Raw genomic sequence first — 24,588 nt, forward strand, 5'->3', positions numbered from 1 at the left:
TGACATTAATTCAATTTGTAATAAACTTTATGATATTTAAAAATATATTATATTTAACCTTAACAAAATTATAATATGGAGAAGGTTATATTTATAAATTTTTTGTTTACAAACTACACTAAGTATGATTGGTCATACTTCAATCAATAGTGTATGACCGGCCATACTTAGTATAATTTGTAAAAACAATTTATAAACGGATCATTTCTCTTATAATATACTTAATTTTATAATATCGGCTCCTCGATATCTTTTTTTTTTTTTCCTAAAGCGAATCCAAGATTTATGGAGCGGTAATTTTCTAAGGTTATAATTGAGAAATTTTACATGCCCTTAATTATTTATTAACATTCAATAATCCTTATCCCATTTTTAATTTCTAATTAGATTATTCATCATTTTAATTTATGGAAGGAGTTTGATAAACAAAATTATACAATAAAATATTGATATAAAAAAATTAAAGTCATAATATAATAATATATCATAATAAAAACGTTAAAGTTGCAGAACAAGACAAAACTTGAATTTGCACCACTAGGGTTAGCTTAGTGGTGTGGGGTGTGTGTGTTAGGAGTGTGTGTAGTGTAGGGTGTTGTGTTCAATTCCTTGAAACCTAAAAAAAAAAAAAAAAAAAAAAAAAGACAACTTGAATTTAATAATTGTGCTAGAAAATAAATATGTCTCCATCTGCCCCTTAGGGGGGTGCAATGTCAATATCATATATACTCTAGCTAGCTTCAATGAATCTCTACACTCATAACCAGAAGATGGACAAACACTTTGGTCCAATGCGGTTTGTGTTTCTGTGCTCCTTTGTATTTTGTTTGACATTGTTTTTATTGGATTATTTGGTTGTCAGTGATACTCAAGCAAGCAATTTCAATGAAACTGAAAAAACCAATCACTTAGAGAACATCACCATTGTCAACGATAATATGGATCGTTGTTGGGGCCAATATATATATGTTTATGATCTTCCTGGCAGGTTCAATGAGGATTTGTTGAAGGGTTGCCACAGTCTGATGAAGTGGACTGATATGTGCCCTTACGTCTCTAACTCAGGCCTTGGACATAAGATTTCCGAGAAACCAAATGGAAAGGTGATGTCTGAGGATAGTTGGTATGACACTAATCAATTTACACTAGAAGTAATTTTCCATAACATAATGAAGCACTACAAGTGCTTAACCAATGATTCTTCATTGGCTTCAGCAATATATGTACCCTATTATGCTGGCCTTGATGTGGTTCAGTACCTATGGGACTCTAATGTTTCGACGAGAGATGCTTCTCCAAAGGAACTAGTGAAGTGGGTGGCACAACAGCCCCAATGGAAAAGAAAATGGGGCAGAGATCATTTCATGGCTGTAGGGAGGATTAGTTGGGATTTCAGGAGAAAAACAGATAATGAATCTGACTGGGGAACCAAGTTTATGTTTTTGCCAGAAGCAACCAACATGTCTTTTTTGCCAATTGAATCCACTCAAAATCCAACTCAAACTCAAACTCAGAGTCAGTTCAGTTTATTATATGATAATGAATTCTCAATTCCATATCCAACCTATTTCCATCCTTCCAAGGATGTGGAGGTTTTTGAGTGGCAGAAAAGAATGACAAGAGTGAAGAGGCCTTACCTATTTTCATTCGTGGGTGCTCCCAGGCCTAATTCTAATTATTCACATTTTTGGTACATCAGAAGTGAGATTATCAAACAATGCCAATCATCTACGAGCTGCAAACTATTAGGTAAAAAATATTGTCATGATCCTCTGAGTGTTATGAAGGTGTTTCAGAGTTCCATTTTCTGTTTACAGCCTCCGGGGGATTCCTATACGAGGCGGTCAACGTTTGACTCCATTTTGGCGGGTTGCATTCCTGTTTTCTTTCACCCAGATTCGGCTTATTCCCAATATTTGTGGCATTTTCCCAAAAACGGTTCTGCATACTCTGTATTCATACCAGAAAAGGATCTTGTTGAGGAAAAAGGACGACCGATCAATGAGACATTGTCACGAATCCCTATGAGGGAAGTATTGGCCCTGAGAGAGCAAGTTGTAAGCCTTATTCCGAGAATAATATATCGCCATCCGAATTCTAGACTGAGGAGCTTGGAAGATGCGTTTGATATAGCAGTTAAGGGAATTCTTGAGAGAATAAATAAAATTAATGTCAAGGATTCTGTTGTTGGTTTCGGGGTAAACGGGGATGCTCAGTGACAGTGAGGTGAGGAGGTCATTTTGGAATCAACAAGAGTCAAGTCTTGGAAGGTCTTGCTCCAGATGTTGTTAGTTCCTTCTTTTTTTATGTATTTCCTTTATATTTGAGTACAAGCATTAAGCATAGCATCCTGTATCTCTCTCTCTCTCTCTCTCTTCATATTTAAAGTCAAAATAAAGTAAGTTTCTATTAGAGATCTGTTTCAATTACTATTGTTATAGATTAGATGAAAAGTAAGTGTTCAGCATTTTGAATCAGTTGACGTGGCAAATCCAAAAAAAACAAAAAACAAAAGTTGTGTCATGTCATGCATACTATGAGCAAACTAGTATTGTGAATACCAAAAAAAAAAAAAAAAAAAAAAAGTATTGTGATGTCACCACATCTATAGGCTTTCATGGAGAACGTGTAACAATCCAAGCAAGAAGAATAGAATAGAAGAGCTTATATCGAGGAACACCGACCAAAATTTCATTGTCGAGGAACACCGACTAAAATCTCATTGTTTAAAGTTTTTTACTTAAATGTAATGTGAATAATGTTATTTTTTAGTATGTAACGTGAGTAAATTTGTTAGGCACCGTAATAAATTCAGTTTGCTACAATACTTGATGTCCATTAGAAATGTGACCGTCAACGAATTGAGTTCGCTATAGTGCCCAATAAATTTATCCACGTGACATATTGAAGAATAATATTATTCTCGTGACATTCACGTAAAAAACTTGATAAAAAATGACATTTTAGTCATTGTGACTTAGATTCAAGCCAGACCCTAATTTAGAGAGAGGCTCATCTCAACGTTACTGACGCTAGGGGTGTTCGTGGTCTGAATTAGATTGGTTTTGGAAGCAAAAATCATCTGATTCAATCCTTTCGGTTTGACCATATAATCATCCATTCGATTTGAATTTTTTTCAAATTCGGTCCGATCCAATCCAATTTTTTTCGGTTTGGATTGGATCGGTTTTCGGTTTTTTGAAAATCCTAAAATTTATTTCATCATTATTGTGTACATAACATCTTTTGTATATATTGGCTTTGTAATTTTATTTTTTTAAATACAAAAACATTAGTAAACTATAATATAGTTTTTTTTGTTGGCAATGAGATACGAAGATCTACAAAAATAAAATTTTGTTGATGAGATGTAATTAAAATTTTTTTTGGGTTTAGTTGATGGTAATGAGTCTTGGGTTTAGAAATTTTTAGGCTGTGATTAAGGAAAGACCCAAGTAGATAGAAGGGAATTAATATATTGGATCGATTTAGATTGGATCGGTTTTCATCAAACCATCCAAAAACCGATCCAATCCAATTAAAATTTGCAGGTTTTTTTTCGGTTTTTGATTTTTTGATTTTTGATTTATTCGGTTATCGGTTTTTCGGTTCGGTCACCGCAGTTTGAATCGGTTTAGATCGATTGATGAACATCCCTAACCGACGCGCCAGAGCTTAAAAAAGTTTTTCCGGTTTCTTTTTTCTTTTCTAATTAAAGTAAGAGCTTATCTGAAAATTTTAAAAACAGGGCCATTATTTTACACTATGCAATAATTTTATAGAAAATCTAATTTTTATCGACCAAACCATTACAGTTATAATTATCCATTATCTTAATTATTCATGCCAAATCTTATAAATGTTTAATAACAATAAGCATATATTAAATAATTCTTATTTTTATACATTTTAAAAATATATATTCGGTTAATATTAACATATATCTCTAAAGTATTAACTAATTTTAAAGTAACTTAAAATTTACAAATATAATATATACAGTAGAAAGTTACAAATATAACAGAGAGTAAATTTTATAATATAATTACTTAATTAAAGATTATTCAATATATAATAATGATTTTGTCTTAGGTTAGCTATAATTTAAGGAAAAAGTGTGTATAATGTTAAAGGATGTAAAGTTGTGTCATTTTAAGTGAGAGAAAGAGATAGATAAAGGAGGAGAGAGAGTGGACAAAAAAATATAAATGTGTGGGTTTCACCTCTTTGTGAGAGTGAAAGAATATAAGTTGTGTCATTTAAAAGGACAAACATTTTCCCTTAAAATTATGGGTTTTATGTTTATCATGTAACATGATATAACATCACTTTCCTACACACATTAAAGAGGTGGGGTCCACATATTTTTCTTTCTCTTTCATCATTCCACTTTCTCTCTCCAATTTTTTGTGTGTGTTGAAAACAACACTTAAATCATGTAACATAACACTAATAAAACCCATAGCTTATACCAATAATTCAAGTTAGGCTAAGAAGAACCCTTCTGTTTTTTGTTTTTTTTTTTTGTTTTTAATTCCTAGAAGCAGGTTTATATCGTTTTACTTATTTTAGTTAAAGTAAAATAAAATAAATATTTAAATAATTTAATTAATAAAATAATATTATTTCATTTATTTTTTATAATTCTTGATAGTATTAAGGATTTGGTAGATTTAAATAAGCTAACAACTCCATGTTAAACCTTTTGAATTTTCAATATAGATTAGGTCATGTTCATGCTTATAATTTAGGTTACTTCAAACTAATAGGTCTATGAACAAAATATTTTATATAAATCTGACGTATTTAAATTAAAACCTAACCTAATCCAACCCATCTATACCCTAGCGATTGCGCATCATGAAATCATATTGTGATATCTTGTCAATGACTAAGAGCACATTTGGATAAAAATTTTCTCTTCCAAAAGTTTTTTTTTAAAGTACTTCTGCATTTTTTTTATATTTAAATGTTAGTTAAAAAAAGTGAAAAAATTGTGTCATTTCACTCTCACAAAGAAGTGAAACTTACATTTTTTTTTTTTGTCCATTCTCTCCCTCATCATCTATCTGTTTCTCTAGCATACAATTTTACCTACTCTAAGACGATACACACTTATCTCTTTTTTAAAAGCTGAAATTCCTGGCTCTTTAAAAAAAGGAGAAGCAAAAGCAACTGGAATACCGTCTTGGACCATTTTACCCATCTCTTCCTTAGTTGGCTTCCATCTTCTTCTCAAGTTCAGAGAAAGTGAACAAACCATTCGAACATAAGGGTTGTCGCCGAGGCAGGATTCATATATTTTGTGTATAGCATGAAAAAAATTTCTCAATGTAAAATGAGAACATTAATCCTTTGATTAAAGGGAAAAATATTTGTTCTTTTAAAGTATATAATCTTGTGTCATTTTAAATTTTAACCGTTGATTTCCGTCAATCAACGATTATAATTTATTGGGTCAAAATTATTAATTAATTAATAATAAATTTGGCCCATTAAGTTTGATCCAATAAATTATAACCGTTGATTGACAAAAATCAACGATTAAGATTTAAAATGACATAAAATTTATATCTTTTAAAATGATAAATGTTTTTCCCTTGATAAAATGACCAAAAGAAACAAATGTTTTTTTATTTTAACATTCAGATGTTTTTCCCTATATATATATATATATATATATATATATATATATATATATGAGGCAGGATCCTTTGACACCAGTGTCAAATTTAAAGTTTGACATCTCATCTGAGAGCCGTTAGATCAAAAAATATAAATGACTCTGATTCCTAAGCATGTGACACCATTTATATTTTTTGATCTAACGGCTCTCAGGTCAGGTGTCAAACTTTAAATTTGACACCGGTGTGAAAGGATCCTGCCTATATATATATATATATATATATATATATATATATATATATATTACTTAAAAGTAGTTTTTAAATATTGCATCCAAACAAAAAATAACTTTGATTTTTAAAAAAACTTATAATTTTATTTTACTTTTCAAAAGTTCATCCAAATGGACCCTAAATCTTCATTTATTCATGTACGAGAGTTTTTTACCAAATAAGGGTCTATGTTGTTTAGCAGTAAAATTGTTGTTGAAAGAAGTGATGTTAAAAGAACTATTCTGTATTTAGGAACAAAATTTTAAAATTTAATTTGAAAATTTTAATTTTATTTGGGCATTATGAGGATTTGAATTATGAGTTTTGGGCTTTTTGACTCTTTTGCCCCTAATTAAATAATTAATAACCAATTTGCCCCTCCCCCAGAACTATCCACCATCCTACCCCCATTTAGTCGATTAAGTTGCATTTTTAATCGACTAAATGGGCTAAACTCAGAAATCATGAAACGCGAATTTTAGTCGACTAAAAACTCACCTTAATCGACTACATTGTTTGCACTTTTAGTCGACTAAGCACATTATTTAGTCGACTAAATGTCGCAGATCAGGTTTTTTAAAACCCCCCCCATTTCGCAAAGGGGGTTATTTTCAAACCCTAATCGACTAAATCGCTCCATTCCGTCCCCTCTCTCCAACCAAGTCTGAATCTCAACCCTTGAAGGTGCGATTGAAGCTTCCTTGGTTCACACTTGCGAAATCGACATTTAGGGGTAACGTATTCTGACTTGCATTTGGTTTTAAGTTTAGTTTTTTTTTTTTTTTTTCTCCATGCATTTGATTTCTGTTTGCGGTTTTGTGGATTTAGGTTAGGGGTAGGGTGCTAAGTTTGTTGTGAGGGTGAGGGTTAGGGTTGATGTGGTGCCTTAGGCTTAGAGTTAGGGTTATGTTAGGGTTAGGGTTTATGTTGCTGTTTTGTTTGGGTTGTAGTGTTAGGGCAATGAATGGGTTTTTGTGATGTGCTAGGGTTAGGGTTAGGGTTAGGGTTAGGGTTAGGGTCAGGCTCAGGGTTAGGGTTTCTGTTTTAGGGTTAGGGTTAGGGTTTCTGTTTTATTTTAGGATTAGGTTTTGTTTTTTATATTGAATTTTAAATTTTTTGATATTGTTATTGTTCATTGATTTTTGTTTCCACTTGCATTGTAGGAGGTACAGTTGTTCCATGGCTGGCCGTAGAAGATCGTCTAGCACTGGAAATGAGAGGCGACAGAAGCTACGACAAGATCGTCCGTCTTCGTCAAGGCCACAAGAGGAAGACCCCGCTGCTGTCGACCTCCCATTCGGATACTTGTTCGAGAATGACCCGGTGGTTCATGAATCTTTTGTCCGTGACTTTGTTAACCGACTGATTTGTGGGGCCAAATCACTTGATACAGCCTTTTTTGAACAAGAAGGTTTTAACATTGTGAGGTGGTTGGAGGAATCACATCTCAGGACCTTGGCTGAACTGTCATGTTCATATTCTGAGCTGCATGTACGGGCCTTCTACCATAACCTCAGCTACCATCAGGGTGAGCTGAGGTCTAGGGTCTGCGGGGTGGAGATCATCATGACGGCTCCGGTATGGTTGGAGTTACTGGGGTATGACTTTGATTCTGCGCAGACTGTGGAATATGACGCAGACAACGGAACCATACTTCCAGGATATACACGCGGTGATGCCGTGCAGGAGCAGAGAAGAGTTGGTGGGCAACACATTGCCTATACGGTGGGGTTGCTTACTGTGGAGTCTCACATACTACACTATGTCATCACCCACATTCTGTTTCCGCGAGCGTTCAATCATTCCAGGGTGTTGGAGCATGACATTCCCATCATGTGGGCTATACGACATGATACTTCGGTGAACTGGAGGCACTACATCTGTTGGATGATGTATAAGGCCAAACACAAGGGTGCACTTCCATTTGCTTGTCTTGTTCAGAGGATATTGGAGCATTTTGATGTTCCCATGGGTAATGTGACATTGAAGAAGACCACAGGGTATAATCATAAGTTTGGAAAACGTCTACTGGAGCAGTGCAAGATGACAAAGAACCCTCAAACAGGAGTGTGGCAGTTCACAGGTGCGGCTGATGTTGAGGTTCCTGATGTTGCTCCAGTTGTAGACATGGTTGAGCCCGAGGTGGAGGATGATGATGACGATGATGATGAGGGTGACCAGCAGGAGATAGCTGAGCCTGAGGGTGGGTTTTCATTACGTGATGTCATGAAGGGCATAAACGCCACGCTGAAGAAAATAGGAAAAATGGCGCTGAAACACAAAAAATGGAGGAAGAGTCACGTGCAGAAGGGAAATGAAAGATTTAGACATATACAGGGACGGTTCAAGGGTGTTGAAGATAGGCTTGCTCGTCTAGAGCTTGGACGAGGACAGCAGATTGAGGATGTTGCAGGGCAGGGGGCTGATGTGTCAGATGAGGATGACGAGGAGACGGCGTCCGAGGAGGATGAGGATTAGATTTAGGGTTTATGTTTCTATTTTACGTTTGTAGTGTATGTTGTTATGTAATTGACTTCGGTCTTCCTATTTGACATTTGTAGTTTATGTAATATTATGGTTATGAAATGAACTATTTGATGTTCCCATCATGTTGTGAACCGTTTACGTAATTATTGTTGTTTTCTTGTTTACCAAATGAAGGAACAAATATCTTTTACCTTCTTGTTTTCATTTTGTGTCTAATCACAGTCCAACGGGTCTAAAATGTCCAATGAAATTCAGAACAGGTGCTCATAACAGAGTTAAATGAAGAACACAAGTTTCGGATACCCTAACCCAAGATTTATGCAATACATGTACATTCGTGGTTTATAACCTGTACAATACTATTTTGTACCTGAAAGTGTGTTCCCCAAGTCATTATATGCGTGTACATTGATATTCGATTGGTTCCGTGCCAAAAAAATGCGTGCAAAACAGAATGGGGTGTCAAAACCAGTTATTTAGTCGAGCAACCTGTACTGGTTTAGTCGGATTTTAGGGTTTTGGGTTCGGATTTGGGGGAAAAAATTGAGAAATAAAGGAAAATGACAATGATTTCACAATTACTATGCCTTAAAGGTGGTGTGATGAAATGGAAGGGTGATTGGAAGGTTCACAGCTGACAAACAAGAGAAAGAGACCAAGGGAGGAGTTTTACATTCGAATATAATGAAAATGAGACCAAGAGAGGTCTGGATATAAGGTTTTCCGCGATCTTTAGTCGACTAAATAATGTGCTTAGTCGACTAAATAATGTGCTTAGTCGACTAAAAGTGCAAACAATGTAGTCGATTAAGGTGAGTTTTTAGTCGACTAAAATTCGCGTTTCATGATTTCTGAGTTTAGCCCATTTAGTTGATTAAAAGTGCAACTTAATCGACTAAATGGGGGCAGGATGATGTATAATTCTGGGGGAGGGGCAAATTGGTTATTAATTATTTAATTAGGTGCAAAAGGGTCAAAAAGCCATGAGTTTTGCATCTAAAATTATTCTATTCACGTGGAAAAGAAAAAGAAAATTACTTCTTCCAAACTCAATCTTTCCTCCGCATGTTAGTGTATATTATATTTTTCGTAAAGCCAGGTAGATATTAGCTAAGTTCTATTTTTTCCACATAAAGGCTAGAATTTTACAGAAAACTCTTCATGCATTTGTAAAAATAGTTATCTACTCAAATTTTAATATTTTGCGACCAACTTTTATAACCTGCATCTGTTTTGTATTTTTTCAGTGATGATACACTTATTACCATCCATTTTTCCACGCAGATGCACCCATACTTGTTCATTAAACCTATCTTACGTTGTTTTTGCATCTTTATTTCTTCTCTTGAGCAACTACACAAATGGGGTTAGACAGTAAAACATTTTTGGCATTTATAAAAGAGGGGGGGAATCATATGACTACAAACAACCATTTAATTTGCCAGATGAATTTCGATATTTTAGTGAATCCCAACTAAACAGGTGTATAAACATAAATATGTCGCAATAATTGATGTTGATGCTTTCCTCTCATAACTAAGTAGATTTTTATCCTATATCCAATCATGTGTTGGCACATGGTCATAGTTAGCAATGCTTTTCAATTGCAATGTAGACTTTTAACAGTTTCTCACATTTAATCACATCTCATTTTGGTTCGAGCACTCAATTGCTGATTAATCAATGGTCATAGAATGAGTTTTATCTGATCCAGATCCCACATAATGTCCAGGGAGCAAGGATAAATGCACAAGAACCCTTATCACTAAGAAAAAAAATATAGAGTTTTGCAGAAAAAAGAGATTCAACCTGGCTTACTATGGTAAATGCACAAGAACCCTTATGTCCCAGAAACCAGACCCAATGCATAATAAAGCTAAAAAACAGCATCAAGGTTGTACAGCCTCCAAAAGTTTCTCATAAACTTGTCTAGCAGTCAAATCCTCCACCTGAAACAGGTGTCAAATGGTCAATATTAATTATTTAGGGGACAAAGTTATATATGAGGGAAATAGAAATAAATTTTGTCCGCTAATAACTGGATTAAAAAGGATTCTTGAGAATTAGCATCATTCCGAAAGAAGACGACCAAATGCAAATTCATAATAATATGGACACTTCATTTGAAGGTATACTTGATAGTAATATAACTCACCACAAGAAGCTTTGACTTATTATTCCATCCTCTCTGAAGAGTCATCTGACTCAATCTCAAACCCAAAACCTGCGTCAAAAAAGTGTAGACTTAAGTTATCAATGCTGTCTTTGGCCAGAGGGGGAAAATGGAGCAAAAAGACAAAATTACAACAACAAAAAAGGCCAACCCTGCGCACGAAGCTTCCACCATTGTGGAGTTTAGGGTGGATCATATGTAAGCAAGCAGCCTTGCTCTCATGAACAAAGAGGCTGTTTTTGCGACTATATCCCGTGACCACAAAACAAGGGCATAGGCAACAACCTTAATGCTGAGCCAAATGCCTCCCCCAACAAAAAGAGAAACGAAGAGGGTAGAAATATACTTTTCCCATAAATTCCAAAAGTTCGTTGTTAGCTTCTCCACGAGCAGCAGGAGCAGCTACGGTGACTCGAACATCGTCAGCATTTACTCCTGACACAAAAAACCAAAATATAAATTTAATTCTCGAGATCCATCATGGTTTTATCAAGAAGTTATAAGGCATTTCCACTCCAAATATATGCCTTACGGACAAATAGATGTTTGATGCATGCATGGCACTATGTAGACAAAGTTGCAACTCTTTGTACTAATGATGTTACAAATAAAAATGACCGAAAAATATGGTTACGGCAAGAGAGACAACCTTTCATCTTGTAAAGAATCACGAGGATCTTTTTAATATTTTATATTATTTTCTAACACACCCCTCACGCAAGAGCTGTTTGGGACGGTGAGGATCGAACTTGTGACCTTGTAGTCACTCAACTCAAACTCTGATACCATCTAAAGAATCACTTCAACCTAACATCTTAAGGTGTTGGGTAAGGGTCTTTTTAATGATTTATATTATTCTCTAAGACACATGTCATGTATCATTCACCAATTCTCCTTATCTTTATGATATGCCACCATTATATTCCTACTTTTTATTTGTTCCATTTTCCTTTCCCCCTTGTCAATTTCACTGAAGACCTCTAAAACAGAAAAGTAAGACTGTAACCATCCTTCAATAAAGAAGAGTAATGAAAGGGAGGGGGTTACTGACTGGTGATTGCGGAACGCTGTGCACGATCTTCGACTTCAATAGCAACTTGAACAAGTCCTCCTTCAAGCTGAGATATACAGGGAGGAACGGGAGCATCCTGTGGGTTGGTCTCAGCAGCAACAGTACTGAGAGCGCCGTCAAGGACATAAATGAAAGAGGAAGAATCGAAATCATGTTCAGCTCGATAGCAAACAAAGAGACCACAACCCATACAATTCATGCGGAATTGTTTCTCCAGTTTGCCTTCGCCTCGTTTTAAGAGAACTTTGCCTGCTTCTTCAATGTTGAATCTCGCTAGATGTTTTGTCTTCTCCAATACATATGCCTTGTCAGTTTTCCTTTTCGGCATTGTCTGCAATTGGGTATCTAATAACAACAACAACAACTTGGAAATTATTAATAACTTGGAAATTGGGTATCAAGTCAAGCAATTGAGAGAGAGATTAGAGAGAGACCAGTTATGAGGACATGGGATCCGCAGTGTTTGCAGTAATAAACAAAGAGATCGGAGTGAGGACCCTCCGGAGCTGCATCCTCGCTTGAGTATGTATGCGTTGTCCTCTTCGGCATTCCTTTCTTCTCCTTCACAACAACTACACCTCACTAGTCACTCGTTCCCCTTCCTACTACTCTTCTCTTCTCTTCATCTCAATCTCACGCATTGGGCTGGGCCTACACCACTAAAAGTCCACTTAAGAGACTTACCAATATATTGGATCATTGGAACTAAACTGCACCGCACTCCCTTGATTTGAACTAAAACACGTTTTCATATTTGAAAGAAGGGGAAAAGACATCCTTTCATTCTCTTAAAAAGACGAAACTCGCAGCTTTAAAAAAATTCTCACTCTTTCTTTATTTATTTTTTTCTCTCACTTAAAATGGCATGATTTTGTATCATTTAAAATGATACACATTTTTTCATTAAAAAAATATATATACATAGAAAATTACTTTTCTTATGTTACATAAGAGAAATATTATTTTCTTAGCCTAGTGGTGTGGAGTGTGTGTAGTGTAGGGTGTTGTGTTCAATTCCTTGTAGCCTTAAAAAAAAAAAAAAAAAAAAATTATTTCCTACATTCACATTTTTAAAATGGGCTCCACAAGATTTTTTTTCTCACCTCTAACTTTTCTCTCTCTCCTATTTATTGTTTGAGTAGGACATAATACTTCTCTTATACAACATAAGAGAAGTATTATATATATATATATATATATATATGAGTTCATTTTTTCTGCAGTCAATGTAGATAAGTTATCTACATTTAACCCAAAACGACGTCGTTTTGGGACGAAAATCATGGTATTTTTATAATTAAAATTTATTTCATAGTTATAATAGTCTTTTTCATTATAATTTTTTAATCTTTCAACCCAAAACGACGTCATTTTGGGAGTGAATGTAGATAACTTATCTACATTTACCGTATAAACATTAAAATTTATATATATATATATATATATATATATATATCATATTTTACAAATTTTGTTTCTCTATTATAATATAATTTTTTAAAATATCCTAAAAAAATTTCTCGAACCACAAAACAATATTATTTTAGAATTGGAATTTGGAACTCTAAAATACTCCTTTCAACTCACATCACATCTTCTACCCTCATCGTTTTCTTTTCATTGTTATTATTTTCACGTATTCTCTAACCTCAACCATACATCATTACAAACTTATTAACTTTTATATATTGATTCATTTTTTACTTTAGACAATTTTGTCTAATATTCATTGAAACGATATCATTTTAAAACAAATTATGATATATTTATAATTTTAATTTATTTTAAAATTATAATAATCTTTATCATTTGAATTTTTAATTTTTCAATTCCAAAACGATATCATTACGGTGAATTTAGAAAAAATAATCTAAAGTAACATTAGATACTTTTTTTTTATATATATATATAAATTCTCAATTGAAAACTCCACCTTTGAATGGGTAACGTACATTCATGCCACGGTTCTTATAAAATTATTTTATAAATAAATAGCAGTACTCTTGATTTAAATAAATATTGCATTAGGTTATCATCTAAGTTCTCTAAATTAAAAAAAAATGTCATAATAGTTAAAAGTGATTGTTTGAACCCCAAAATCAAATTGCAAAAGCAATATATATATATATGGGTCAGGATCATTTTACACCGGTGTAAGTTACACTCTCGATCTTGTCTTTTGATCCATTTATATCTAAGGGCTCAAATTTTTTAGTAATGTGAAACATTGGATGCAAGTAGATCAATGGTCAAAATTGAGTTTAAAACTTTTAACTCTTACACCGGTGTAAGAATATCCTCCCCTGTATATATATATATATATATATATATATATATATATATATATATATATATATATATATTAAAAAACATAAAATTAGTCAAATACCCGCGAACTGATATCAAATATTCAAAGGTTATGGAAGAATACAATCAGTCCAAATATCATTTTAAATTATATTTAAAACTCGTGACATTTAATATATATATATATATATACTCATAATAGTAAAGTGAACAAGCGAATTTACCAAAATTTAATACCCCCCACTTCACCTCCTCTTTTCCTTTCCAGCTTTCACGGTTGAAAATTGGAGAGTTTAATAGTCATTGTTTACTCCCAATATAACTGAAATGACGAGCATCTCTACAAAATTGACTGCCCAGTCCTTTCTAATCAGACTGGCTTTGGCACTTGAGGGTGGTACCTCTGCACAACCACACCAACAGGTGAAGGATTTCCAACCACAGAAGCTCCAATCATCTATATTTTATTGGTGATCACCCCTATAAATAAAAATAATAATAATAATAATAAGGTTTTGTTAACTGCTTGAACGAGGATGCTGCACAACTGCATCTGTTGCACTGCGTGCTCTTGTCAGAAATGGAGCAAAGAGGCCTGAAAACCTAAGCCCAAACAAGCCAGAACTAGATTCGTTGGTTTTGTCTCCTGTAGGACAAAAATTGTTTGAATCTACATGACTGCTTGTGAAATTTATCACCTCTGAAATCCGATTGCTCCCCTGAAGTGACAGACGCACAAGTGTAACCACATGTCCAAAAATAAAGGACAAAAGATGACAAGTCTACGTTGTAAGAATGAGACACAACGAAAACAAGAAAATAAAAATTGAAAAAACAAATAGAACCACTTAAAAGTCCATCAAAATGGTAAAAGGAGAAAAACCTTTTCCTAGCAAAAAGTATGGCATTAAAAATAAAAATGCGTTTGGAAATTTGTAGGGAAAAAAAATCACCTATAAAGAACACAACAAAACAAACAAGACGACTATGTCACCACAAAATTATACAGTACTACCAGTTCTCTTAAAATGTGCACAATGCAAAGAATTAGATATTTTTTCGCAAATACCAACTATTCCCTCTTCACACCTCCCAAGTAAATTACCTCAATTCGTAAATCGGAAAAATCACTAACCTGGTAAGATCCAGCAGAATACAATTGAGCTGGTGGAGCAGTTGACAAAGTTGGAGGCGAGGATTCAGTCTGTTAACAAGAAAAAGTAGTAGGAACTAATAATCAACAAACAATAGCAAGACTACAGCAAAAGTTTTCAGTGAATGGAACAGACTCATACTACACATCCGGAAAGTTGGCCCAGACATGAGAACAAGATTTTTTTTTTTTTTTTTATCCATTTTTATATTATTGATTTAATTGATGAATGCAACAATAGCAGAGTAGTGCGAAAAATACCCATTCATGGTGGTAAACACTAAATAGCCCCATATTCACAAACTGAAGCTAGTAAAAAGAATAGATGGGAAAGGAAAATATGATATACAAGGGGTTTTCCACCATGGTTAACCAGTAATGAAAATAATTTTATCTATTCACATGAAATGGGCATCACCTAAACTCACATCAATTCCCTTTTTTATTACTTTGAAGAAAGCATGCAACAACAACTAAGCCTCATCTCACTAGATGGGGTTGGCTACATGGATTAATTGACTACATTGGGTTGTATCAAAAGCCAAAATTTCAACAAAACCATCAAGAGCAAGGTCTTTTCTAATGATTTCTCTGAATTGTTTTCTTAAGTCTTCCTCTATCCTTCTATACTTTTTAATCAAACTTGAAGAAAGCATGTAAAAACAATTTGACATTCATATGTAAGTAATAACATATGAATAGGTTTATTTATTCATTTGAAAGTAATAACCTAAGAAAATTAAAGTAACATCCATGAAGAACAGGTTTTAGACAAAACACAATGGTGTTGTTTGATTCATGTAACCGACCCCACCTAGTAGGAAAAGGCTTTGGTTGGTAATCAAAACAATGGCTTAGACAGATAAATAAAATAACAAAATAGATCAGTCAAATATAAGTGATTTTTATCCAAAATTTTCCAACTTCCCACTTTCCACCTACTCAACCAAGCAAACCCTAAGAATGATCGGAGATGTACAGGAAATATTAAGATTGCAGACTAACAATGGTATAAACTATTATTTCTACACACACATGCACCATATTGTCGTCTTGTATGATGATGATAGAAGTTACCCTTGATGGGGGTGTCGTAGATGGTGGCTCAAGAGATAGCCTAGAAGGACCTGACTCTGTTGCCTGTATAATTCAGATAACAGAGTTAGCACAAGAAGTTTCAAAGAAAGAGAAAATTGACGTTCAAATATAAAAGCCAGTTAATGTCTGTATGTGCTTCTTTGGCTAATAATTAAATTCAATATCTACTTGGCCAATGAACTAAATATACTGTTAAACTAATAGCAATAGTTCCCATTACTTCACAGCAAACTAAATTATCAAATTCCTTTTCTAATTTATAATAATACTTTTAAAAAGAGAAAACAATTGCATTGATAATTGAGCCTAAAAAAAAAAACAAATTTACCCTTGAAGAAGGTGTAACTGGTGGTAGCTCAAGAGCTGGCTTGGAAGAACTGGATGGAGATGCCTATAAAATTAAAAAAGTTATTAAAAGGGTAAAGAAATAGAAAGAGGATAACTGAATCTGAATTTCAAAAATTGAAGCCAAGACAGCAGAGAGAATCCATTCAGAAAGAAATTGTAGTTCATGCCTGAATACATTCAGTGGCTCTGCTATTTTCCAAACTGATGGCAACTTGACACAACTTATTTACTCCTTCAGTTGTGGACACCTAAGCAGATAGAAACAGAATCATTTATATAAAAAATACCATTTCCCTTCAATATAAACCAAAAATGTTTAATCAAATAATCCACAACAACTTAAATTTAATTCATAATACCTGTTTCCCTTCTATTTCTTTGATTTTTGATTCCTGAGAAGCAAATAAATCAGATATAAGTTGCAAATCCAGCTAAAAATTATAAGAAATAAGTCATTCTTGCAATTGAATTACCAGAACATGGACTGCGACAAAAACAGACTGGAAATCTCCACTTATTGTATCTGTTTCCCGTTGTATTGCAGAGATCTATTACAGAAGATATTCTATTATTTTTTAAGCAACCAAGAAGCCAAAATCATACATCCTAAATTCTTTACTCACCCCCTCCCTCGTATTTTCACTAAGGGCAGCACATTCATCTAAACTGCTATCCAGATGGTTCATTCTAGCAGATAACTTCTTCTTAGCTTCCTGCAACCATTGCAGATAAGTAAATATCCAACCTTATTAGTAAACCAAAAATCAAAATTATTCCTAATGTCTGATAAAGAAAGAGCAAGAGAAGTTAATTTAGCAGAATGCAAATTTTAAAAAACCATTATTATTATTGTTGATAGAATCCCTGAAAGCTCTTTTCAAATTTTTTATTTGAAACACAGGAAAGATTAACTGGTTCGATAATGGAACCATCCAAGCAAAACCTATTATCATGATGAAACACATAAATGCAAGTTATACACTTACTGTTGGTATATGCACTAAAGGTCGATTATATTCTGATCGTACTAGTTTGCATTGTATAGTGTTACTTATTTAATATATAAGGCATTTCACTATTGATTTGTTTTAATTAATTAAATGAACCCAATAAAGTACTTAGAATGTTAAGATTATTAATTTTTTAGTATTAATGATGACTGTCTTAACATTTCTTGCGGACCACTGCACCATTCCAACCCGTTATTAGGGATTGACTACTGTGCAACAAAAATGAATTACCTCAATTGATTCATAAAGTTTACCCAGCTGATTACCAATAGATGTGCAAGCATCAGATAAACCACGCCTTGTTGCAAACATCATATCAGGAAGTTTCCATCCCTAAAACATAAAAAACGCATAGAACTCAATCAACCAGCTGGAAGTAAAAGAATAAACATATCTACAAAACATATTAACAAAAATATTATCTCTGTGAAGAACAAATAAGGGGAAAAAGAAGGTGGGATTAACAGAAAAAAATTCATTAAAAGCACCAAACATTTAAATTCAGACACACAAGCCTCCTACAAGAATGTATCACTACAGAATCTTGTTAGTTAAATTAAATAAACATTCCAGCAAAGAATAAAAGACATTACCTTCCACCGGATGTAGCCATATCCTACCACAATAATAACAACCACAGTGACATATTTTCTTGAACCTGTACATTGCCAAAGCAAGTCAGAGAATACCAAAAAATATGATAAAAGGAAACTTTTCTCAGCTTAGACAATGGTGTACAAGGCCTACAATCAAAATCATTGATCCCTAGGGTGGAGCTAGAGAATTTTCATTGAGGTAGAACAAAATTTTACTTAGGAGGTCAAGTTAAAGAAAAACTACATATAGTTTTTTTCTTTAAAAAATTACTTTTAAAAGCTTTTTTCAAAAAATTTGGGCTATATTTACACTACCCTGTGCCCCTGATTGATCCCAAAATTTACAGATTAACATGTCAGCATCTATACAATCCCTGAGGACTGAAGAAATAACTGAACACTCCTTTGATGAGTAAGAGAAAGTAACTAACTAGAACCTGTTCCACTTGCATTTACAATAGTGATTTTTCTATCTCTTGCAAGAAGTTGCAGTTCCTGCCGCAGGCTGTTAACCTGTAGGTCAAAGTCTAATAAGCATTTTCAATTTTTTGCAAGCTTTTATAAAAAGTGAAACTACCACTCTGGATTTTATAGGTAACATTAGATATGTGTTTCAATATATTTACAAAAACATCATTCTGCATGTTTAGTAGAAGCCAATTCATGAAAGGAAAATAGCAATCCTGCTATTTAATTATTAACACTTTTTACTCATTCCATAATATGGTCATGTACTCATGTTTTATTTGATGCCTTGAATAAGAGAAAAGAAAATATATTCTAATAACGGTACAATAATATACAGCTTCTTAAAGTATTGTCTTGCACTTCCATCCACCCCTGATCTAGTTTAGTTTAATGAGGAGTGGTTCTTTTTTTTTTACAATGTAATTTTACAATACCTAAGTTCTCAAGCTAAAATCACAAATTTTTCCACACCCATCCACCTATGTAATGGGATACAAGGATTCACAAATAACAAGGAAAATACTAGCATCCTGTTAATGCATTTACAAAGTTGCTTTACAGTTTTTTGATTCCATAATATACAGTTTTGTCATTCTTCCAGACATACAAAAAGCACAGATAGTGAAAAAAGGAGTTTTCCACCCAGAGCAAAAGATATCCAACAATGGGAATGACAAGATTTTCTTAAACCACACTAAGTGTATGAACTCACAGATTAAGAAAGGACAGGACATACCTAAACAAAAATGAGACAACAAAACTAAAATGAACAATTCAATTAGATCAAAAGATAACTTTAACATTATGATATACATATAACTGATATAAGCATATAACCATATGCATAAGGCTCAGATCTTTAAAGATTAGCAAAATGCTCAAGGCATGTTGCATGAGACTGAACTTATAATAGAATTAACTGCATTAAGAATTATTCATAATCAAAATCTCATCAATGATTACGGAAAGCCATCACGGAGATGCACACCTGAGCCATCAAAGCATCATTATGTGGCTTTTTAACAGTTGGAGTAGAATCAGTGTTCCTAAGTTGCTTGTAAACAACCTAGAGTCCAAATAAACAATCAGTCTATAATCAGCAAACTACGCAACATTAATAAGTCATAATTGATGACAACAACCATTCATACAATATAAAATATTAATGGAATTTGGACTCAGGTGCGTATAATAGCATACATAAAATTGGCATAGTCTCAATTTTTGAGGTGCAAAACAAATTTAAGGAATATGAATGAAGTTCTCTAGAACAAAAAAGAGAAAAATCAAAAGCTATAAGCAAATGTTTGAAGATGAAAATGTGAATTAGCATGGCTTGTATTTTAATAATATATACGGTCGACAGCAAAGAGGGCGAGCCCAAATCAGTGGTAAAGGTGCTCCATGATGACCGAGAAGTCACCGGTTTGAATGTAAGAAGCCACATCTTTGCAAAAATACAAGAATAAAACTATGTCCAAGGATTTTCCTCGCCTCTACCCTCGCAAATAAGGGTTTCGTGGGGGATGGTGGTGGGGATACGGTTGCCAGCAGCTGTGTAACCGATCACGCAGTAGAAAAAGTTGTAATTAAGCAAAGCGTAGTGATATAATTCTTCTGGGGGAAGGTGATGTAGCCATTTAGTAATATCTGTCAGCGTTTGGAGAGTAATTTTCTTTAAACTTTTATCTATTTTCCTAAAATTCAAGTTCTAAAATCAAATGGACCCCTCCGCATGTAATGTAAGCAATTGAAGATATAATAAGCAAAAGAGGGGAGGGATCTTCTAAGAAATAAACCTTAAAAGCACTGGAGACAAAATTAGAGACATCCGGTATGCGCCCTTCTTTTGCAATAACTGAACCAACAATACCTAAAGTATGTAAACATGTGATGGGGTCAGTAAGGAATTTTCCTAATTCATACATATATACAAATGAAGCTAAATTACAGTTACGGAAGGAAACAGTTGTAAAAAGGAAGAATTATAGGGAACAGAGCGATACATGTAAAGGAAAGCAAAACAAACCTGCACCAACGAGAATGGTGAGCTTGCCAAGTGGAAGAGCCATGGATTGGTGATTGATACTCAGTAGCACACACCAGCTACCGCACTCTACCCTGTTGCGATTCGATTCATAATCAACGCAACAAACCCTCTTGTTTTTCCAACAACCCACACACCTTTATTTATTTATTTTTGTTTTAATAAATTTATTAACCACTAATTTCATTTTTATTTATTTATTTATTTATATATATATATATATATATATATATATATATATATATATATATATTCGTAACTATAATTCATGAAGAAGAAAAAAAAACACTTCCATAAGTATTTTTTATTCGTTTTATGATTAATAAGTGAAAACACAGTAGTAATTTTACTCTTTTGAGAATTAATATTCACTTAGCTTTGTTTGACAACGGCCAATTTATTACTATTACTATTATTTTTCTTTTTTGTTAAATTAAGATCGAAATTTGCAAGATACTATTTTATTTTATTTTATTTTAATTTGTCGGGAGAGCCTTATTTGAACCTACAATACATTCGGGCTTTATCATGTTTATCAGCCTAAAAGGATTATCGCCCAAAACATGTACTGGATACATTGACAGAATGAACAATATCTGTGCTGGAAAATATTGAAATTTATTCTTATTTATTAATTATCAACACTCTATATTCATTAATTCGTAAGTTTTGAAATTTTCATATTTTCAAACTTGTGTAAAGATAATGTTGAAAAACATGATTTATTATTACAGAAAATATTATTGTTTGACATAATTGTATACTTTCCATTCAATTGTCATGTTAAGCAAAAAAAATTAATAATCGTTGATTGTCGGAAATCAATGGTTAAAGATATGGTTCTAAGAGGTTGTAAACGAAAATAGATTGTAAGTATAACCTTACTATATATATATATGTATATATAATTAATTAATGAATTTAATTTGCAAAAATAATAATCCTTGATTGCCGGAAGTCAATGGTTAAAGACATGGTTGTAAACGAAAATAGGTTGTAAGTATAACCTTACTCTCTCTCTCTCTCTATATATATATATAGAGGAAGGTTATACTTACAACCTTTTTCTTTACAGCCTCTTACAACCATATCTTAACACCGTTGATTTCCGCCAATCAACGGTTATGATTTTTGGAAATTAAACTCATTAATTAATTATTAATTCAAAATAAATGATAACCGTTGATTGGCGAAAATCAACGGTGTTAAGATATGGTTGTAAGTATAACCTTCCTCATATATATATATGTATATATATATGGGATATGATCAACTTACACTGGTGTAAGAATAATAAATCTTACACCAAATCTTAACCGTTGATTTTCGTGCATCTAACGGTTGAGATTTATTGAGAACTAAAAATTAATTAATGAGTGAGACCTAATAAATCTTAACCGTTAGATGCAAAAAATCAATGGTTAAGATTTAGTGTAAGACTTATTATTCTTACACCGGTGTAAGATGATCCTGCCCCTATATATATATATGGGACAAGATATTCTTACACCGCTGTAAGAGTTAGAAGTCTTACACTCAGTTTTAACCATTGATCCACTTGTATCCAATGACTTACATTACTAAAAAATCGGAACCCTTAAATATAAGTGGGATCAACGGAAAAGACTGGGAGTGTAACATAGTAAAATGATCTTGACCCTATATATATATATATATATATATATATATATATATTCTCTCCGTAGTATAGTTGCATTTTATTTTTTAAAAAAAGGTCAAGTCATACTCCTACCATCTTGGGCTTTTTGACCCTTATAACCTTTTATTATTATTAATTACCAAATTGACCTTCATTTAAAACTATTTCAAAAATTTAACCGCCCCAACAAACATAACATCAATCTGCCCTTGTTTGACCGTTAACCACGAAGCTTACCCGGGTACACCCCTCCCTACCTAGGTATTTTTTGAATTTTTATTCATACCCGGATATCGTTCTTGAGTTCTGGAAAATTGTTTGAATTATTTACCCGGGTAAGGAGGGGTGTACCCGGGTAAATCGCGTCCAGAAACCCCAATATCAATGGGTTTCGGCCATTGTTGCGAGGTATAGGGTTTTTGCCTCCATATGCTTATCATGTATTTTGTCTACGTCACATCGTAAGCAACTTCAATACCCGCTTTAGGAATGTGGAATTGAAGAAAACGTTGATGAAATTAGGTAATGTACGGTATAATTACTCACATTTTCAACCATTTAATCGTAACTAACCAATTGCATATGTCATGGTTGTTTTGCAGGGTACACATGTTTAAAGATAAATTTTGACATTAGATACAAGGGATTTATCGAGAACAATCCTAAAGTTGCTTCATGGTTGGATGCGATTCCGAAAGAGCAATGGTGCAGGTCGTATGATGAGACAGGACGTAGGTTTGGTCATAAAACAACCAACCTATCTGAGTGTGTGAATAAGGTGCTTCGTGGAGCACGTAATCTGCCGATAACTGCATTGGTCAAGATGACATTCAGTAGACTCGTTGAGTATTTCGTTAAGAGACGTGAAGGGATTGAAAACGATATCTCTCAAGGTTGGATAATTTCAAAGAAGGTTGAGGCAGCTTTGCAAAAAAATGATGAATTGGCCGGCACTTATCGTGTGAGGATATATGATAGTGAGTTGTTATTGTTTGAGGTTGAGGATGCCTACAAACAATCTACACACGAGGTTGGTGACACCATGAGAGTGGACTTAATCAATCGTACATGTCAGTGTGGTAGGTTTACAGCAAGGAGGTATCCCTGCAGTCATGTATTAGCAGTTTGCAAGGTAGCCAAGTTAAACCATTATGATTATGTGGATCATATTTTCAAAATCCCAACCATTGCTAAAGTATATGCTGCACACTGGTTTCCTATTGGCAATGAATTGTTGATTCCATCCGTTGTTGGGCCTATTGTAATTCCGGATGCTCGGTTGGTACGTGCAAAAGGAAGACCAAAGTCTTCAAGGATTCAGAATGAGATGGATTAGGTTGAGTCTCAACCCTCGAGCAGTCAGAGTAGATGTAAGCATTGCAAGCAAGTTGGACATAACATTCGTACATGTCCATTGAGGTTAAGACAAGCATGATTATGTATTGTTTCCATGTAGTACTTTGTTTTGTAATGACATACGGTTATCAATTGTGTTTTGTATTGTTTAGGGTACCCTAAACCCTATATTGTATTAGTTATGTATTATGTTGCATAACATACATTGTTGACGGCTGTTATGTTAAGCATTCAACTCGTTTCGTATTACACAAGCCGAATGTAAACCATACCTATTTACCCCCTCCCCGAGTCAGTTAAGGTTATGGTATTAGACAACAATAAAAAAATTACACAAAAAGTGGGTGGAGCAGCTGCTGTTGCTGCTGAACCAACTGGTATACCCGGGTAACTCGTAATTATATACCCGGGTAGACCAGTTGGTTTTGCAGCAACAGCTGCTGGTCCGCCCATTTTTTGTGTATTTTTTTATTGTTATGTAATGACAACATATAATATGATTTGGGGGTGGCTTGATTTCGTTGATATGGGATACCTGAAGCATTATGTGCGATAATCTTAATCCCAATTACATTTGACAAAAAATACGATTTAAAAAACACATATTGTGTTGCATAGAACCAACAATTCTGAATGTGCGAAATAGGCAAATTGAGATTCATTCAAACATTGAACATTCAAACATTGAACATGTTCCTAATTGTACCAAAATACATGGATAACATCCAACATGCAATGTAGGTAATGTTCCTAATTGTACCAAAATACATGCATAACATCCAAAATGGGCTGCCTAAACCCTATCTTGACCCAATACACCCTAATAACCCAAAATATATCCACTAAAATAAAACCCTCATGTGAAATCCTATGGAGTGGAATCTGATTGTGTGTCCTCCCTATTCTCATCATCCTC

At 33.7% G+C, this 24,588-nt stretch overlaps 3 protein-coding genes across 3 annotated transcripts; 1 reads left to right on the forward strand and 2 right to left on the reverse strand.

Moving 5' to 3' along the window:
• The first annotated feature begins 743 nt into the window (after positions 1–743).
• Positions 744–2,219, forward strand: LOC133307655 (xyloglucan galactosyltransferase MUR3-like). The gene has a single exon (XM_061508206.1). It carries the CDS (start codon positions 744–746, stop codon positions 2,217–2,219), a length of 1,476 nt encoding a protein of 491 aa, XP_061364190.1.
• A 7,782-nt stretch (positions 2,220–10,001) lies between these two features.
• Positions 10,002–12,238, reverse strand: LOC133307652 (UPF0235 protein At5g63440). The gene is made up of 5 exons (XM_061508201.1): positions 12,064–12,238; positions 11,609–11,974; positions 10,904–10,992; positions 10,540–10,608; positions 10,002–10,333 (listed from the first exon to the last, which is right to left on the reverse strand). Exons 1-5 carry the CDS (start codon positions 12,176–12,178, stop codon positions 10,274–10,276), a joined length of 699 nt encoding a protein of 232 aa, XP_061364185.1. The 5' UTR covers positions 12,179–12,238; the 3' UTR covers positions 10,002–10,273.
• A 1,824-nt stretch (positions 12,239–14,062) lies between these two features.
• On the reverse strand, positions 14,063–20,769 carry LOC133307647 (uncharacterized). Its single transcript, XM_061508192.1, has 14 exons — positions 20,639–20,769; positions 20,409–20,482; positions 19,598–19,675; positions 18,579–18,654; positions 18,139–18,203; positions 17,777–17,878; positions 17,159–17,248; positions 17,009–17,083; positions 16,895–16,927; positions 16,703–16,783; positions 16,516–16,578; positions 16,167–16,229; positions 15,072–15,140; positions 14,063–14,655 (listed from the first exon to the last, which is right to left on the reverse strand). The coding sequence occupies exons 1-14, from the start codon at positions 20,679–20,681 to the stop codon at positions 14,455–14,457; spliced, it is 1,113 nt and encodes a 370-aa protein (XP_061364176.1). The 5' UTR covers positions 20,682–20,769; the 3' UTR covers positions 14,063–14,454.
• Positions 20,770–24,588: the final 3,819 nt, after the last annotated feature.

Source organism: Gastrolobium bilobum, unplaced genomic scaffold (genome assembly GCF_033153095.1).
Source record: "Gastrolobium bilobum isolate Gb01-03AN ecotype WA unplaced genomic scaffold, APGP_CSIRO_Gbil_v1 utg11686, whole genome shotgun sequence".
Lineage (NCBI taxonomy): Eukaryota > Viridiplantae > Streptophyta > Magnoliopsida > Fabales > Fabaceae > Gastrolobium > Gastrolobium bilobum.